The following is an 18,445-nucleotide window of genomic DNA, read 5'->3' as shown; positions in this document are numbered from 1 at the left end:
ATTATATTAGTTTAATTTATTTATTATCCGCAAAATTAAGTATATTTCACATGATTAAAAATATCTAATTATTCAAAAAAAAAATCTAGTCGAAACAAAATTGCTATGGATATGATAAAGTTTTACCTATAGTAAATGCTAATAGTTAATTAGCATTATGGTTTTGTTTTGGTTTGTAAAGAAAATTTATTTGTTACCATAAATATGAGATATTTCTATTATTTTGTAAATATGATTAAAATTCAAGGGTAGAATCCTAAATTTTTAAAATAGGATCATGCTTTAATAGTATAGATGTTGCAACATAACAATCATGACGTTGGGTGATAAAATATTTTTAATGGTTATTTTTGTATAAAATATCATTGAATATGATCTTATTAATAAATATGTTATACTGCTATTTATGGCTTTGGGACTGAAATAGTGATATTAGAATACAATGGTTGATTAAAATATTAAAATAAATATTTTACTTTTAGTTAAACGTGAATTGCAGAAGATAATTATTTTATATGATTCGTTTTTCTTTGGCAATCGTAGAAGATTTCATTTATAAATATAGTTGTGTAAATATTTCAATTAACTGATATTTCCTAAAATGCAGGAGATTATAACTATTTCCTTATATTATTTAGGATATGCTATGTGTAGAGATTAAATAATGTGTCTAACTAAATTCTAATTAATAGGTCCAAACAACATTTATAAGTAGATTTATTAAAAATGCTTCCCTTTTAATAGAATAGATAACAAGGTAAAGTTCAAATAGTTGGGAGAATAATTTAATAGCACTTTTAATTTTCACCAAGGATAAACAAAAATAAAAGAGTGTTCTTAAGACATCAAATTGATAGAGCGACAAACAGGTTTTACTTTCAGTTCATGTAATTTGATTGTGCAACGATTCTCTCAGCGAACTCTCTAGCAACTTAGCCATGTCGTCTTCTTAACTCTGTAAACGCCAACAGCAGCAACTCCCATTATCGTCTATGATTCCAGTGAGATGATTTTGTTGCTTCGTAATGTACCCGTGTTGTTCTTGTTGTCCCAAGTCTGAGCAAAACAAAATACACAAAAAACTTAAATTTGATCATTTATCATTCGAGAGATTCAACTGAATAAAAAATCCACCTGTGGAGGCATCCCTTGGAAAAAAGCTACGAAGAAATTTGACATAACGTAAGATGGGGTATCATGGACTGGCTAGAGCATGCCCTAACTATGAAAGCAATCACCATTGCACGATTTGTGGATTCTGTATGACTGAAAAAGAGAAAAGTATAGAAATGACTCTCTATATAAACGCTTTGGAAACTATCATTTTTGAAATTGATTCCATTTTGACTAAACAAATAATGTGAAAGAGCTAGTCAATTATAAGTAAATTAATAATCGATGATGTGTCAAAACTAAAAATGACTTGTTAAATTGAAATGTTTCGATTGGCATTCCAATTTTTTTCATTAATTAACATGTTGTGGAGTTCGAAAATGCTGAGATGTCAACTCCTTGAAACACTTGTGTTATTATTGTGTTGATTATTGTGTTGATTTTCTAACGGATACACTGCATCTTTGTCAGTAATGATTATCTAACGGATACATTTTCCAAACCGAATCGATTTGAGATCCGTTGGATACTGACGGTCCTGCATTTTTCACGACTCGGGGTTTATTAAAGCCCAATATGCCATTAATTCAAATTTCATTTTCTCTTACGCTCTCCTTGGTATCTCAAAACGTTTCGAATCTTAACACTCTTTCTTCGTCAATGGCGAACAAACACATACCCAACCACACCCACTAAAAGTATACCGCAAATATATCATTGTAGTTATTTTATTTTTTGTCACAGGATATCATTGTAGTTATTTATAAATTTCAAAATTCATATAATGTATTTGACTCAAAGGGCTCGAAGAGTTTTTTTTTTTTTTTAGCATTTTAGAAACTGCGATGCTAAAGTTCATATTCATTGATTCGGTACGTAGAAAGATGTTGCAGAAATTTTGGTTAGGTCTTCAGCCGGTTCAACTAATTCTTGGTATAATGGTAACGGTAACGGTCCGTTTCAAAGAGTCACCGTAACACAGACGTTTCACGGATCGTTATTCCCACGTCGTCTAACCAAGCTTTTTTCCGCTGTCCGATTTGTTATTTTTCTGAGGAGAACGTCGAGAAGCTTAAACCTTACTAGGTTTTAAGTTTCTAACCAGTACAAATGAGCAAAATAATGATGAAGAACAAATTAGTAGGAGTGAAGAAGAATTAAACGGAGAGTGAAATGTCATAAATGTTTAGAAAACATTAATCATCGTAATAATAATTATTATTTTATATCAGATATATTAAAAGTATGTTATCACTATCAAGTTAAATCTAAAACCTGCATATGAACTATGAAGTACCAGTGAATTTAATCGTATAAATTTTAATTTAATCTAGAAACACATCTCACTACAAGAAAACGTAACATTAACGAGGAAATTTAACGAGGAAAAAGAATTCTCGTAAAAAAACGTTGATTTTGCGAGGAAAGTACGTGGAAAAAGAAAAGCATCGTTATTTCGTCGTAAGGTAACGACAAAACATATTCGTCGTAAAGACGATGTAAATTGACGTGGCTTTTACGAGGAAAAACTATTTCCTCGTAAAAGCCACGTAAATTTCGCGAGTTCTTTACGACGAAATATTTTACGTGTACTTAACGAGGAAATTTTGAATCCACCAACTTGGTAGGTGGCTCACGTTTTTTTTTTGGCCATCCAATTAATTTTCGTCGTAATTTCATAGTAAAATTACAACTACCAGATTCGAAATTTTCTATAAATATGGATGTTTGAACATCATTTTAAACACACCAACAACAAAAAACGTGAAAGAAAAAAAAATGGCTGGCTCTGGGACTATTTACGAGTTGCGGAATTGGATGTATATGCATAGAGATGCTAACGGGAGAGTGACGAAAGAATACCTTGCGGGGCTGGAGACATTTATGCACCAAGCAGATTCAACACCGCTCGCCCAAGAAAGTGGTAAGATGTTCTGTCCTTGTCGGAAATGCAACAATTCGAAATTGGCAAACCGTGAAAATGTTTGGAAGCATTTAATAAATAGAGGTTTCACGCCAAATTACTATATCTGGTTTCAACATGGGGAAGGTTATAATTATGATCAGAATGAAGCTAGTAGTAGTAATAGCAATTTTCAGGAAGAACCGGTTAATCATCATTTGCATAATGAACATAGTTACCATCAGGAGGAGATGGTAGATTATGATAGGGTTCATGATATGGTAGCTGATGCATTCGTAGCTCATGATGAAGATGAAGAACCTAATATAGATGCAAAAAAGTTTTACGGAATGTTAAACGCGGCGAATCAACCACTTTACAGTGGTTGTAGAGAAGGTCTCTCTAAATTGTCGTTGGCTGCTAGAATGATGAATATTAAAACTGATCACAATCTACCTGAAAGTTGCATGAACGAATGGGCGGACTTGTTTAAAGAGTATTTGCCGGAAGACAATGTGTCTGCTGATTCTTATTATGAGATTCAGAAATTAGTTTATAGTCTTGGGTTGCCTTCGGAGATGATAGATGTCTGCATCGACAACTGCATGATCTATTGGGGAGATGATGAGAAGCTAGAAGTATGTCGATTCTGCAAGAAGCCACGATTCAAGCCGCAAGGACGGGGACGTAATAGGGTACCGTACCAAAGGATGTGGTACCTACCAATTACAGACAGATTGAAAAGATTGTATCAATCAGAGCAGACTGCTGCAAAGATGAGATGGCATGCCGAGCATACTCAGACGGATGGTGAGATGACTCATCCATCAGATGCAAGAGCCTGGAAACATTTCAACAAAGTACATCCGGATTTTGCTAGCAATAGCCGGAATGTGTATCTCGGATTATGCACAGATGGATTTAGTCCGTTCGGAATGTCAGGGAGACAATATTCATTGTGGCCAGTCTTTCTTACGCCATACAACCTGCCACCGGAGATGTGCATGCAACGGGAGTTGCTATTCTTGACGATATTGATACCTGGTCCGAACCATCCAAAAAGGTCCCTGGATGTTTTCCTACAACCACTGATAAAAGAGTTGAAGGATTTGTGGTCAACAGGGGTGAGGACGTACGACTGTTCAACGAAGACGAATTTTACGATGCGAGCTATGCTTTTGTGGACCATAAGTGACTTTCCTGCATATGGGATGTTGTCTGGATGGACTACACATGGGAGATTAGCTTGTCCATATTGTAATGGAACGACAGATGCGTTTCAACTGAAGAATGGTAGGAAGACAAGTTGGTTTGATTGTCATCGTCGATTTCTTCCCATTGGCCATCCTTACCGAAGAAACAAGAATTTGTTTAGGCACAAAAGGGTTGTGAGAGACACTCCTCCACCATATCTAACTGGAGAACAAATTGAAGCACAAATCGACTACTACGGAGCTAACGAAACAGTTCGTTGGGGTGGTAATTGGCATGTCCCTCGTAATATGCCTGATTCTTACGGTGTTCATCACAACTGGCACAAGAAGAGTATATTTTGGGAGTTGCCATATTGGAAGGATCTTCTTCTGCGCCACAACCTCGATGTGATGCATATAGAGAAGAATTTCTTTGAGAACATCATGAATACAATATTGAATGTCCCAGGGAAGACAAAAGACAACATAAAATCGAGGTTGGACTTGCCGGATATTTGCTCAAGAAGCGAGTTACATATTAAAAGCAATGGACAAGTTCCCGTTCCGATATTCAGACTGTCTTCAGAAAAAAAGTCGGTGTTGTTCAACTGGGTGGCATCAGAAGTGAAGTTCCCCGATGGGTATGTTTCAAATCTCTCTAGATGTGTTGAAAAGGGTCAAAAGTTCTCTGGGATGAAGAGTCATGATTGTCATGTCTTTATGCAACGACTACTGCCCTTTGCATTTGCGGAGCTACTTCCAACAAACGTACATGAAGCACTTGCAGGTTCGTAGTGTTTTATATCACAATAATTTTATAACGGTCTAGTTTGCAAAATAATATACGACTAACAATGTGTTTAATTGTTTTTGGAATATAAAAGGCATTGGAGCATTTTTCAGGGATCTGAGCACACGCACTCTTAAAGAAGAAGTTGTAGAACAGCTTCAGGAGAACATTCCCATCTTATTGTGCAACTTGGAGAAGATATTTCCTCCTGGATTTTTTGACGTCATGGAGCATCTAGCTGTCCACCTCCCATATGAAGCATTGCTTCGTGGACCTGTACATTACGGATGGATGTATCAGTATGAGCGAGCCATGAAATATTTGAAGGGAAAAGCAAAGAACCTCGCCAAAGTTGAAGGTTCTATAATTGCTGGAAGTTTGACGGAAGAAGTTTCTCACTTCACATCGTACTACTTTGCGTCAAAAGTACGTACCCGTAGAAGAGCTCCAAGAAGATATGATGATGGTGGAGTTGCGCCAACATATGCAGTTGCTGGTGTTCCAGACATCTTTAGCCAGATTGGACGACTCGGTGGGAAGTCTAAAGAGGTTTGGTGGTCGAGTGAACAAGACGCTCATAGTGCACACACCTATATTCTACTCAATTGCGAGGATCCATTGATGCGTTATTTTGAAAGGTAACATATATGGACACTTCAAAACACATATAATTAATTATATAATTGCAAGAGATTCATTCCTATGAAATGTGATTAATTTTACAGCCTATTTGTTTCTCAAGTCGAAGAAACATTTCCTGGTATATCCACAAGTGACGTAGACAAAAGGAAAGATCAGCACTTCATTAAGTGGTTGCGGAATCAGGTATTATAACTCAAACTATTTTTTCATACATGATTTGTATTTTAATGTTCTCTTTATTTTTGCAGGTTGATTATGACGACGATGCAGATTATCCTAAGTGGTTACACGAAGTAATTCAATCTCCACTTGTAAAGGTCACCACATCACAGATGTATTTCACACGAGGCTACACTTTTCACACATATGAGTATGGTAGACAGCGGGCGACCAGTAACTATGGAATATGTGTGAAAGGGGAAACAGATTTCTACGGGATCTTGACGGAGATTATTGAAGTCGAATTTCCAGGGATACTGAAGCTGAAATGCGTCATCTTCAAATGTGAATGGTTCGACCCCGTCGTCAACAGAGGTGTTCGGTCTAACAAATTTGGTGTAGTTGATGTCAACGGTGGACGTCGGTACAACAAATTCGAGCCTTTCATCTTAGCTTCACAAGCAGACCAAGTTAGCTTCCTTCCATACCCTCGGATGAGAGATTCGGGTATAAATTGGTTAGCAGTGATCAAAGTTACACCTCGAGGACGAATCATCAGTGGAGAAGAACCACCATTGCAAGAAGAACAGATAAATGAAGTCGAGGAACCTGAACAAGAAATTGATGACATCCTTCTCATTGATCCGCATAATCACGAATACGAAGATCTTACCGATGATGCCACAGACGAAGCTGTAGAAGACGAGTTTAATGAAAATGATGATATTTCTAGTGATGACGAGAATGTCGATGTATCCGATTGATGTATTTGATTTTGTGTAGTTTGTTTTATGAATAAGGTAATGTGAGAGTTTGTTTTATGAATAAGGTAATGTGGGAGTTTGTTTTATGAATAAGAAATTGTGGGAGTTTGTTTTATAAATAAGTAAATGTGGGAATTGTGGTTTGGCATGGAAATAAAGATGGGGTTTGGAATATATGAAGTAGAAGATAAGGAATATGGGGTTTTGGGGTTTCGGATTTTAGGGATTTAAACGTAATACTCGTTAATTCCTCGTAAGTTGACGTCGAATGTACGACGTAATCCTCGTTTATTCCACGTAGGACAGAATCGTCGTAAAGAACTCGTTAGCTTACGTGGAAATAACGACGAAACTAAAAAAATAAAGAAAGCGAAACCCGTTAATTCCACGTAGGACGGAATCGTCGTAAAGACCTCGTAAGGTAAATAGACGTAAATACCACGTAAAGTAAATGACGAAGGAGGCACTCTTTAATTCCACGTAGGATGATTTCGTCGTAAACACCTCGTAACAAAAATCGTCGTAAAAACCTCGTAGACTAAAAACTAGAAAAAAAAAGGAAAAGAAGAGAGACACCAGATTTACATGTGGCAAGACTTCCAGCAATTATAATACTTAAGTCTCGCCCACATAAATTCTAATATCTTCTTCTCTTTCTTTTTTTCCAAATATTTCTAATTTGGTGAAAAGCGGAACTAGCTACTTCCTCATAGTATAAAAACTAGTAAAAAAGAAAAAAAGAAAGATACTGGAATTATATGTGGGGAGACTTAAGTCTCACCCACATAAATTCTAATATCTTCTTTTCTTCTTTTTTTTTCAAATATTTCTAATTTGAAAAGTATTTTGGTGAGGAGTGTGATTTGAGATAGGGTGTGTTTTGTGAGTTTGTGTGTGGTTTGAGAAGGAAAGTTGTGGGTATTTATAGAAAATATAGGCTCGCTTATTCCTCGTAACTGGTTAACTCGTTAATTCCACGTAACCCAACTCGTCGTAAAAACGTCGTTAACGAAAACGCGGGCCTTTGTATTTCGTCGCTATTTCCTCGTAAATGAAAACGCGGGCCTCTGTAATTTCTCGTAAGTTTACGAGGAAATTACGAGGACAAGTAATCTTATATATATCCCGAGCGAGCTCGCTCTGTCTTTCCTCTCCACTTCCTCTCCACTTCCTCCCTAATTCGTAGCAATGGTAAGTCTCTCTAATTCCTCTCTACTTTGATTAGTTTAGGATAGATTAGGTGGTTAGTATAGGGAATTTAGATAGGTTTACTGATCTTATGTTATTTAGTGTTGATTAGGTGGATAATGTTGGAAAGTATATTGTTCACGAAAATTTAAAAAATTAAATTTTTTTCTCAGGTTCGAAAAGGTAGACTTACTGCCCATTACAGAGAGATGTTTGGTGAGCCGGGTAGTCGTTTAGACCCGTCGTCTTCTTCAGCTCCCGGTTCTTCGGGTCAGGAGACTGTCCCCGAGACTCAGTACACTCAGAGAGTCATTGGATCTCCTTCTTCTAGTGCACCATCGGTTCCTCACGTGCCTCCCCAGATGGCTCCTCCTCCTGTGCCTTCTCCGATGCCGGCACCTCCGATGCCCGCCGAGATTCATCCCGATTTGATGGTGCCTCCGAGTGCTCCTTACTCGCAGTACACCGTAGAGGACATTCTCCGTCTGCCAGGCAGAGAAGGTTTACCAGTCATCGACCCCGACCGACCGGACGGAACTTTATGGTATGTTTCATTATTTTTTTTATTCTTTTTAAATTCTTTTATAACTTTAAAAAATAATTTATATTTTAAATTTGTATTTTTCAGGTGGGGGATTGACGGATGTCTTGCATCGGACGTAACCGACACGATAAAAGGTTACTTCTCCATGCCACATCCGAACTGGAAAACGACGCCCCACTACGTCAGAAAGACGTGGTTCAAAATTTACGCTGTAAGTTCTATTAATTAAATATATATCTTTAAATTTTTTCATTATTTATATATATATTTTTTTCTGAAAAACTAATTATAAATTATTTTTTCCAACAGCAAAAATATAATTGGGCCTTGGGGATCACTGAGAGGGTGAGGAAGAAGTTTGTCGCGAAGGCGAAAGTTCGCTTGTTGGACACGGTCTCCAACTGGAAGGGTGACTGGATCGTGAAGGGGTATGAGCGTGGCAAACCCGCTGAGCTCACCACGGATGTCTGGGATGGCCTCATCCGATATTGGCGTCTTCCTGATTCCATTAGAATCGCCCAGTCTTGCTCTAACTCCCGTAACACAGTCGATGAGCACGGGAACGGGCCGATGCTTCACACTACGGGCCAAAAACCCCACGCCGGTGTCCGTTTGGAAATGGTAATTAAAAATTTAATTATATTAAATTTTTAGTATATTTTTATATATATTCTAACAACTTTCTTAAATGTTTTTTTAGGCCAAAGAGACGGGAGAATTCCCGTCTCTTATACAACTTTACGAGAGGACCCACAAGAACAAGGCGGGCCGATTTATAGATGGCAAGTCCGAGCAAATCTTCAACGATTTGGCTGCTCGGGTTGAAGAATGCCAGACCTAGCTGACCCAACAGTCCACCGATGGATTACCCGTCACCTTATCCACACCTGAAGTGGATAAGCTTTACGAGGAGGTAAATTTTCTAAAATTTTAATTTTCTTAAATATTCATTTAATTTAATTTTAAATTTTTACTAACAAAATTTATTTTTTGTTTTTAAGGTTGTCCCTAAAAAAAAGGGACGGACGTTGGGGATTGGTTCCGTCAACGATGTTCCGAGAGCGACATCGTCTTATGTTCAGCGACGGGATGATGAAGTCTCTCATTTGCGTAGGGAGTCCGAAGAGCTGCGTAGAGAGTCTGCTGAGCTGCGTCACGAGTTGAGATCGACGCGATCTCGTATGGGTGGACTCGAGGGCTTCTTGGACGTTGTAGCGGCCACAAATCCGGAATGGGAGACTTTGTTGAGGACCATGCGACAACAAAATCCTATCCCAGGCGAGTCACCGACCGACGACTCACATGCCGAGGCGGATGTTCAGGCGAGGAGTGATGAATTCTACCAGGCGATTAACGACCACCCTTAGTTCTTTTTAATTTCGGTTCTTGTATTATGAATTCAAAACTTATTTATATATAAAATATTTTGGTTTTGATTTTTTAGAATTTTAATTTTATTAATAATTTAAATAATTTAAATTATATTTATAATTATAATTTTTTATATTTCTATAAAATAATGAAACGAAGTAAATTCGTAGCTAATTTTGCGGCTTCTTTACGTGGAAGCTTAACGTGGTTTTTACGAGGAAACTTTTACAAGGAAATAACGTGGAAATCTATCAAGGTTTTTACGTTTTCTTTACGTGGAAAGCTGTCAAGGTATTTACGTTTATTTTACGAGTTTTTATTTACGTGGGTTTTACGAGAAAAGTTTTTCGTGGTATTTACGAGGAAACTTAGCGACGTCCTTACGTGGAATCTTTACGTGGTCTTTACGACGAAATATCCTCCTTCGCTTTTACGACGAAATTATTTCCTCGCTACCTTACGACGAATTAGCGAGGATATATGCGTTACGACAAACGTATAACGACGAAACGGGTTTCCTCGCTAATTCCTCGTAACACTGCTTTTACGACGAAGTAACGAGGAAAACTGCCCTCGTAAAACTTGTGTTTTCTTGTAGTGTCTGTAAATAATTAATTATCAACATTAACTAATTACATAGATTTTGCTAATATTTATAATTATATTTGTTTTCACAATATTTTTATCTATTAGTTTAAATTAAATTTGTATAGTAAATTATTCTTTGAACTATATATAATTATTATTCAGTTATATTACAAATTGTCAAAATATATATTTTTTGAACTTTTAAATTGTCAAAATATTTATTCTTTATTTTAGATCCTTCTCTAGTGTGAGCAGAGTTAGGAGAGGAAGATGGCTGTTTCTAGCTGCTGCACTAGTGAGTCTGGCCTGGGAGTTTGTTTTGGCAATGTGGCTAAGCAACCCACAGAGGAGGGATATTGTAAACTCTCACAACCAAAGGGAGAGCAGGACCAGAAGATGGATGCCGTTTTCCTGACAGCTGATGATGCTTGAGTTTTTGTTTCTGTTTCATCTAATGGATATTGACCTTGTGTTGTTTGCAAATGTTAGTTTAAACCGTTTTAAGCACAGGTCAGAAACTATAATATACTTTGATTTATTCAGAGCAAACAAGAGGAAGGTCGCTCAGCTCATATGGCACTACGCAAGAAAGAGAAAAAAAAAAAAGATAAAGAATCTAGAAGAGTATGTTGATATACAATACCATCCATCCGGCCATTGAGAAGATGGCAAAGATGTGAACCCAGAAGAGCACAGCAGCTGACTCCCTTCCACATCCTCTAAGGTTGGCAACAGCACCTGAGAGCACAGAGGTAGGCATTGTGTGCTGTAGAAGTAACACAAACCTAAACATCTTGTCACCAGCTGGAAGGAACCCAAGTTTGTCTGCTAATGTCACTATCCCTAGCCCTGCTGGTGGCACCAACACCAACCGTCCAATTATAATCGCCGCTGTTGTCTTGAAACCAAGCTTTGAACTTCCTGGTCCTGTAAAATGTTTTATACAAGAAAGTTCCAATAAGATGGGCTCAAAACAAATGTCTATATATGGATATGAGAGAGGAGCCATCCTTACCGTTGATGAGATTCCCACCAAGTGCCAGCAAGATGCATGGTATCATGGCGTCCCTAAAGTTTTTAAAAGTTATATTAGCGTATTGATTCGCAGAAGATAAATAGAGAGTGGTACTTACCCAAGAATCATGCAGCTGTCTGTGAAGAAGAAAAGAGGTGAATTGTTTGTGAATATCAACTTCTTTGTGAAAGGTATTGCACCAAGTATCATGGCAAGAATCTGGAAGTAAACAAATAAAACTTGTCTTTTTTAGTTACATAGTAAATGTTTCATCAGATTGTCAGAATAGTACAGGCGAGAGATACTTACAGAAGCAATTATTGCAGGTTGGATGATTTGCTTTAGTTTCAACTTCTCATAGAGGTAAACAAAGATGTGTGTAATCTTTGAATCCTCTCTTTCTCTAGGTTCGGCGCTCTGTACAGGGAGGCGAGCTTGAGCGGGTGGAGTGTCCTTGGGATAGTTATGAGTAAGCAAGGGGACTTGCTCTGGAGAAGCAGCGTTTTTCAAAGGTAGATTTTCTTCTTCTCCGTCAAAACCTTCAGGGGGAGGAGTAAACATCTGGTACACATATGTGTAGAGGATGATGGCACCAACCTAAAATTAATAGTTTATTAAAGTCCCTGAATGATATATCATGGAAAGTGACATGAATGCTACATGTTGAAAAGCGTACCCATTGACCAAAAGAGATATAGGCAGTGCCATCAATGCTACATTTTTCAGAGTCACCAAAAGGGTTGGATTTGTCCCTACATAGAGCCGCTAGTAAGACAAGAGGGACATTGCCAATGTTACCTGAAAGATAAAACTGAGATTACAAGCCACAGAGGACAGAGCAGATAAGACAAGAAAAGGGTTCTAACCAACTCCGATTTGTATGATTGTGAACTTGAAATAAGGGTAAGGAGGCCGAATAATGGTAGCAACAAGGAAGCCTATTAACGACCCTGAGATTGTACCAAGAACAACGTTAACCGGAATGAACCACCTGAAACAAATCAATAAGAATTAAACAAAAAGAAAAGTCAAAAGAATAAGCCTTTAATGGATGGACCCTATAGAAAGAGACTTGAGGAAAAGAAACAAAACCACTCAAGCATCTTGTGGAGAGTGACGGCTTGTCCGAGCTGGGAAAAGATCAAGCATGGAAGAAGAAGCGTGAAGACCAACTGTAATATTACATAACATGACACACACTTGTTGAGAGACATAGAGAGAGAGAGAGAAAAGCAAACAGTGGAGAAAGAAAGAAAGAAAGAAAGAAAGAAAGAAAGAAAGGTTTACCCCGTTCAAGAGTTTTCTTCCGGAGGGAGGCAAGATGTTGACGTACTTGGAGGCCATGAGAAGACCCAAGAAGCACATGGTGAACACTTTAGCTATTGGCATCACAGCGATCTTGATTGTACCCAGTACCGATTCACCCGCAGCAACCGCCGTTGGCATATCCATGAGATCGGAGAGGATCCGCGTTATCATTCCTACAAAAACCAAAGAAAAAAGCAGCGACGAGTTGACTTGGGTCGGAATCTGAGAGAAATCTGGAGACGGAAGACAAATCAGAGAACTGATGAGTAGTTTGTTTGTAATGATGATTGTATGAGAGAGAGAGAGAGAGGGGAATCAAAAGACCTCTCTCGCGAAAGATTCTCTTTCCCTTTGCCACGTGTTCCTTTTTTAAAGTTACTCATTTCCCTTTCCTAGCCCAAAAGGTCCAATTCAATTAATTATTTATTCTGTTCCCTTTTCTAGTTACTTTACACAAAAAGCCAAGAAGTTTAAAAGTTCCCAAAAATAATGTGGGGGCATTCATGAACCTTATTTATTCTAGTGTTTTTTTTCTTTAACAACACTTATTGGTGATTTTTTTACAAAATTGGTTAAAAGCCCAAAAATTTCTTAAATATATAATATTATTATTATTTTATATACACACTGGTTTATTAAGGTTCTCTCAGTAGCTAAAACAAAAAACGAGTTCCTGATCATCTTTTCTTTTAATCGGTTTTTGTTTTATTTAATTATTTTATTTTTGAAATGCTCCATTCAAAACTTACGGTTGGATATGCCCTAATTAAACAAATTTCAAACCAAAATTTCCCAACTTTATTCTAATATTAAATTATAAAATATTTAATGCATTCTAAATTGAATTATCTAACGCATATTTAAATAAATTGAAAATTTACAAACTTAAATATTTTAAATATTTTTATATAAAATCAAAGAACCAAATTGTTTAAATAGAACAAATAATACTACATTTTAAGCAACATTTTAAAAATCAACAAGACAGAAGCTATGCAATTAAGCCTTAGAAATCAACAAGATTGACATCTCTTAGATAAGGGAGTGTAAATCTTCATAAAGATCAAATAGATATAGTATCTTTCAAGGAGAAATCTCCTTACGACAAATGTCATTTTAGCGAAAGATCAAATCTTTATCATTTTATACTCTTTGTCTTTTGAACTTGAGTATTTAGTGGTCTTTTTGCTTTTTAAACATGATTAGTCTTAATTTTTTTATGAGTTTAATGTTATCAATGAAGATTAGTGAGTAGATACATTTTGAATCTATGGTTAAGTAGTGATTAGTAAATAGTTAAAGTGTTTATTTTCAGATTTAATTGTTTCCATGCTTGATAAATGCTCTTAATGCTAGATTAGTTTTGATCACTTTCATCTAGACTCTAAGCTATTTTATGCAACGGATATGTTTGTTAAAATGATTGAATGAACTTAGTTTTCCTCTTGCATGATTAACCAAATGGATTTCAAGATGGTAAGTAGACTTATTGAAATGCATGTTTGATTGTATTAAACCAAAGTGATTTAATGTTTAATACTTCATTACATAGAAGTTTCTATCATGGAAATGAATTAATCTAAGTGTTCTAGATCTATGGAAGCTTATTGATTGTTTGCTTTACACTCTGACTTGGAATCTTATTGCTTTATATCAATTTACTTATACCCACAGGTTTATACTTGATTGAAAACTTGCTTATTCTTGAGTAGTCCGAGTTGTTTTCATTTGAATTGGATCTTGTTTGAGTTATTGATTAGTAAGTTAATCACAATGACTCTTATTTGCTTCAACTAAGTGATGGTTTTTCATTCTTAGTGATTAGAATCATCTTTGGTTGGATCGACACCTCTCTTATATTACAACAACTATTGAACTTGCAATTAGACTATAAGAAAATCTAGACTTAATCCTTATCAAGAGGCAAGGGGAAGAGAAACACGTTTAAAGATGGTGAAGAAAGAAATAAATAAACAAAAATATATAATATGTAAAAAAAATGAACATGTAAGAAAACCTCCCAAAATACAATTATAAGATAAGACTGTTACAAAGACATAAATATAAAAGGATACGTGTTCAAAAATCTTTTTCTTTTTTCCTTTATATAAAATTCTTTTTTGACCATTTTAAAGATAAGACTGTTAGAAAGACATAAATATAAAATTCTCTATATGGCCAAAATTTCTTTATCAAGCATCAATAAATATAAATAGTAAATTAGCATGTGTTAATCTATCTAAAAATTTATGGATCACATTCTAATGCACATATATTATTGACACAGAAATAAAATAAGTATAATCAGGCATGGTTCAAAGCATAACCTACTGAAACTATCACTTAATTAGGACAACTAATATGAAAATGCAACGTTTTTTAAATTTTATCTTAAACTTTTTTTAATTAATTTTTATATGCTAGACCTCCACCAAACATGGAAAAATGTTATCAAAATATTAAAAATTTGACTCATCATTTAGTCCAATATATCAAATTTCGTCATTGCTATTAAAGTATTCATTCAGATTTAAATCAATGATTATTTAAGTGTTTTATAATTTACAATTGAATGTTTTAATTGTTTTTATATGTTTATAGTAATTTTATATATAACCAAAAAAAAACAAATTATTTAAATCGAAAAGATAATGACCTATTTTTGAAGATTAAAAAACCCAAATAATTAAGACTAAACTGAATAATTAAACTCATCCCTAACCTAAAACAGTAACTTGTAAAGAGGATTTATCAGCTAATTGATCAGACTAATGCTTAAAAATTAGCAAGATTGACATATCTTTCTTAAATCCATAAATATCAAATAGATACATATAGTATATTTTAAATTCCAGTCTTTGAGTTTTTCAAAAAACATTTTAGCGGGTATCTAAAAGCATGCCCATTGCTAATATCCATAGGGTATCTCAGCAATGTTTTTCAAAAAATAAAATATGAAAAATATGACAGAAACACAGGAGAATATATCATTTCAGATACTCTGAAATACCATCTATTACACATGGCATTTTATAAATGGTTCAAAGTTTTAAACATCATTTTGATTTAAATAAATAAGTAAAATATTATCAAATAATTATTTTGTTTTGTACAGAAACTGAGTTGAGATACATGAGGGATGAGGTTGCTCTAATAAGATTTTAAGATGAATAGGTGAGCTTGTCCTTTGGACCCATCCTGTTATAAATACTCAAATCATATAATAATAATGGTAGGGGAAAATCTATTAAAATGTTGAAATAATAAATGGTAGTTGACTAGTTGATATCCAAAAGATCACGAAAGATCACCTGAGTTGTGATATGGTTAGATGCGTGAACAACAGGACCAACACAACCTACAACAAAATGCAAGTTTGTCATTTAGCCGTAAAAGTTGATTGCAGGCTAACAGGTTGTCGTGACTAAGTTGACATAGTAATATAAGGCATGATTAAGACCAGTTTCTAGCAGAACAGAGAACAGCTGTCTCGATATGTGCGATCGTTAAGCAACAAGTAGTCTATATATCATCATGAGAGCCGTCTGAAAAAAATAGAACATAATGAGAGAGTGCAACATGCATAATTAGTCTACCTAGTCGATCAAGGCACAGCTGAAAAAGCTCTACTAGCCAAAACTGATAAACAACTAGCGACAAGTCCCTGAAGTCAAGAAGAAAGTGTTGATGGAACTCATCTGAGATAAGCTAATTCTTCAGCAAGTAAAACTCATAATCTGAAAAATGATTGTTATATTGTAAGCTCAAAATGATTGCAACAGCAGAAGTACATCTGAAACACGTGAGATTTGTTGCTGCTCTTCATATTCACCAGAAAGCGTATGGTTTTTTAGCTTATTAATAAACGTACGGACGAGATTAAATCCCGTTGAAAACTCTTAACGAACTTTCCCAAAAATGGCGCGCTTAAAACCGAACAAATAAATAAAAGAGAAAAAAAATCCTCTGTTCTGTTTTGAACATTTCAAACACACAGAAAAAGAGAGATAGTTGAGAAGATCTGAAAGAAGAATGAGCAGCGAAGAAGAGAAGACGGTATGTGTGACGGGAGCTTCAGGTTACATCGCTTCGTGGATCGTTAAGCTTCTCCTTCTCCGGGGCTATACCGTTAAAGCCTCTGTCCGCGATCCAAGTCCGTCTCGTTACTCTCTATTCAATCTCATCGCGATACAAACAGATCTAGTCATGTTCATGATTGATTATTAATGAAATTTTGAAGGAATGGGAAATGATATAGAGATCTTTAGATCTAATAGTTTTCGGATGATTCAAGATTGATAGATTGGTTATGTATATATATGGTTCAATGATACAGATGATCCGAGGAAAACAGAGCATTTGCTTGCACTAGAAGGTGCAAAGGAAAGGCTTCAACTGTTCAAAGCAAACTTGTTAGAAGAAGGCTCTTTCGATTCAGCGATTGATGGTTGCCAAGGAGTTTTCCACACCGCATCACCATTCTATCACGATGTCAAAGATCCTCAGGCTGAGTTACTTGATCCAGCGGTGAAAGGAACAATCAATGTTCTAAGCACTTGCTTGAAGACTCCCTCTGTTAAGAGAGTCGTCCTAACCTCATCTATAGCATCTGTTGCTTTCAATGGTATGCCTCGAACACCCGAAACCATTGTTGATGAATCTTGGTTCGCCGATCCTGAATATTGCAGAGCTGCCAAGGTAAAAAAAAGAAATAAAAAAATAACTTCTGTTAGCGTGATCTTCAAGTTATCATTCTGTTTTTTTTTTTTCTGATTTTCTTTTTGTAAAAGCTATGGTATGTACTATCCAAGACATTAGCTGAAAACGCAGCGTGGAAATTTGCCAAAGAGAACGATTTACAGTTGGTTTCGATAAATGCAGCAATGGTGATCGGTCCTCTTTTACAGCCAACGCTCAACACTAGTGCCGCCGCAGTTCTAAGCTTGATCAAAGGTAAAGAGAAAAGATACAGCATTGGTTTGATTTAATACATGTACTTAGCCTCAACTTTGATTTGCATTTTCAGGAGCACAGACGTTTCCTAATGCGACATTCGGGTGGGTTAACGTTAAAGATGTAGCTAACGCTCACATTCAAGCGTTTGAGAATCCAACTGCTAATGGAAGATACTGTTTAGTGGAGAGAGTTGCTCATTACTCTGAAGTTGTTAACATTTTACATGATCTTTACCCTGATTTCCAACTCCCTGAGAAGTAAGTCTTTCTTTGAATGTCAGAAACAGCGCAACTCTATTTTTCTTTATAGAAATGGTTAAGATCTTTAAAAAGAATCCATCTAATATTTTTATATATTGCAGGTGTGCTGATGAAAAGATATATATTCCAACATACAAAGTGTCTAAAGAGAAAGCAGAGTCTCTTGGGGTTGAGTTTATGCCATTGGAGGTTAGCATAAAGGAGACTGTAGAGAGTTTGCAAGACAAAGGGTTCATCAGATTCTGAGTTTCATCACCAAAGAAAAAACTCAAACCAGAACCAGACTTGGATCTGTTTTTGTTTTATTTTCATTTGTTTGTGGATTTTTTTAAATTCAAATGTGGAGTGTGTTGCCTATGATATTGTGGACATTTTTTTGCATCATTTGAGTCTGATATTTGCAGGATGTTTCCTTTTTGAAGTGTTACAATATGCTATAGCAAATAATCAAATTCATTACATTTATCTTGTGCATCTAATCTTAGCACAACTTCTTAGGGTCTACATCTAATTAACACTTTGGTTTAGGTAGCAGTTGCAATTTCTTAGACTCGTACACCACTCACTAATTTATAAAATTGTTAAAGAAGTTAGAGTTGTGATATTGATAACAATTTATAGAAATTGAATTTTGATTTAGAAAAGTAAATT

At 35.8% G+C, this 18,445-nt stretch overlaps 2 protein-coding genes across 2 annotated transcripts; one reads left to right on the top strand and one right to left on the bottom strand.

Annotated features, from left to right (window-relative positions):
- Positions 1-10,725: 10,725 nt before the first annotated feature.
- Positions 10,726-13,000, bottom strand: LOC103868570 (protein PIN-LIKES 6-like). Its single transcript, XM_009146655.2, has 8 exons — positions 12,558-13,000; positions 12,363-12,442; positions 12,137-12,261; positions 11,947-12,068; positions 11,580-11,867; positions 11,389-11,489; positions 11,271-11,323; positions 10,726-11,182 (listed from the first exon to the last, which is right to left on the bottom strand). Exons 1-8 carry the CDS (start codon positions 12,747-12,749, stop codon positions 10,872-10,874), a joined length of 1,272 nt encoding a protein of 423 aa, XP_009144903.1. The 5' UTR covers positions 12,750-13,000; the 3' UTR covers positions 10,726-10,871.
- Positions 13,001-14,731: 1,731 nt separating this feature from the next.
- Positions 14,732-18,259, top strand: LOC103868569 (cinnamoyl-CoA reductase 1-like). The gene is made up of 5 exons (XM_009146653.3): positions 14,732-16,731; positions 16,915-17,276; positions 17,369-17,531; positions 17,605-17,791; positions 17,896-18,259. The coding sequence occupies exons 1-5, from the start codon at positions 16,611-16,613 to the stop codon at positions 18,038-18,040; spliced, it is 978 nt and encodes a 325-aa protein (XP_009144901.2). The 5' UTR covers positions 14,732-16,610; the 3' UTR covers positions 18,041-18,259.
- Positions 18,260-18,445: the final 186 nt, after the last annotated feature.

This window comes from Brassica rapa, chromosome A05 (assembly GCF_000309985.2).
Source record: "Brassica rapa cultivar Chiifu-401-42 chromosome A05, CAAS_Brap_v3.01, whole genome shotgun sequence".
NCBI classification, from domain to species: Eukaryota; Viridiplantae; Streptophyta; class Magnoliopsida; order Brassicales; family Brassicaceae; genus Brassica; species Brassica rapa.
Note: the sequence above shows the minus strand (reverse complement) of the source record. Positions and strands in the feature narration are given on the sequence as shown.

Bases quoted from the DNA above. Each gene is read 5' to 3' on its own strand.
- LOC103868570 (XM_009146655.2), bottom strand. From the start codon at position 12,749: ATGATAACGCGGATCCTCTCCGATCTCATGGATATGCCAACGGCGGTT. The intron at 12,443-12,557 runs GTAAACCTTTCT...GTAATATTACAG, and splicing joins GAAGAAAACTCTTGAACGGG to TTGGTCTTCACGCTTCTTCT. The intron at 12,262-12,362 runs GTTTTGTTTCTT...GATTTGTTTCAG, and splicing joins CTCCACAAGATGCTTGAGTG to GTGGTTCATTCCGGTTAACG.
- LOC103868569 (XM_009146653.3), top strand. From the start codon at position 16,611: ATGAGCAGCGAAGAAGAGAAGACGGTATGTGTGACGGGAGCTTCAGGT. The intron at 17,532-17,604 runs GTAAAGAGAAAA...TTGCATTTTCAG, and splicing joins AGTTCTAAGCTTGATCAAAG to GAGCACAGACGTTTCCTAAT. The intron at 17,792-17,895 runs GTAAGTCTTTCT...TATATATTGCAG, and splicing joins GATTTCCAACTCCCTGAGAA to GTGTGCTGATGAAAAGATAT.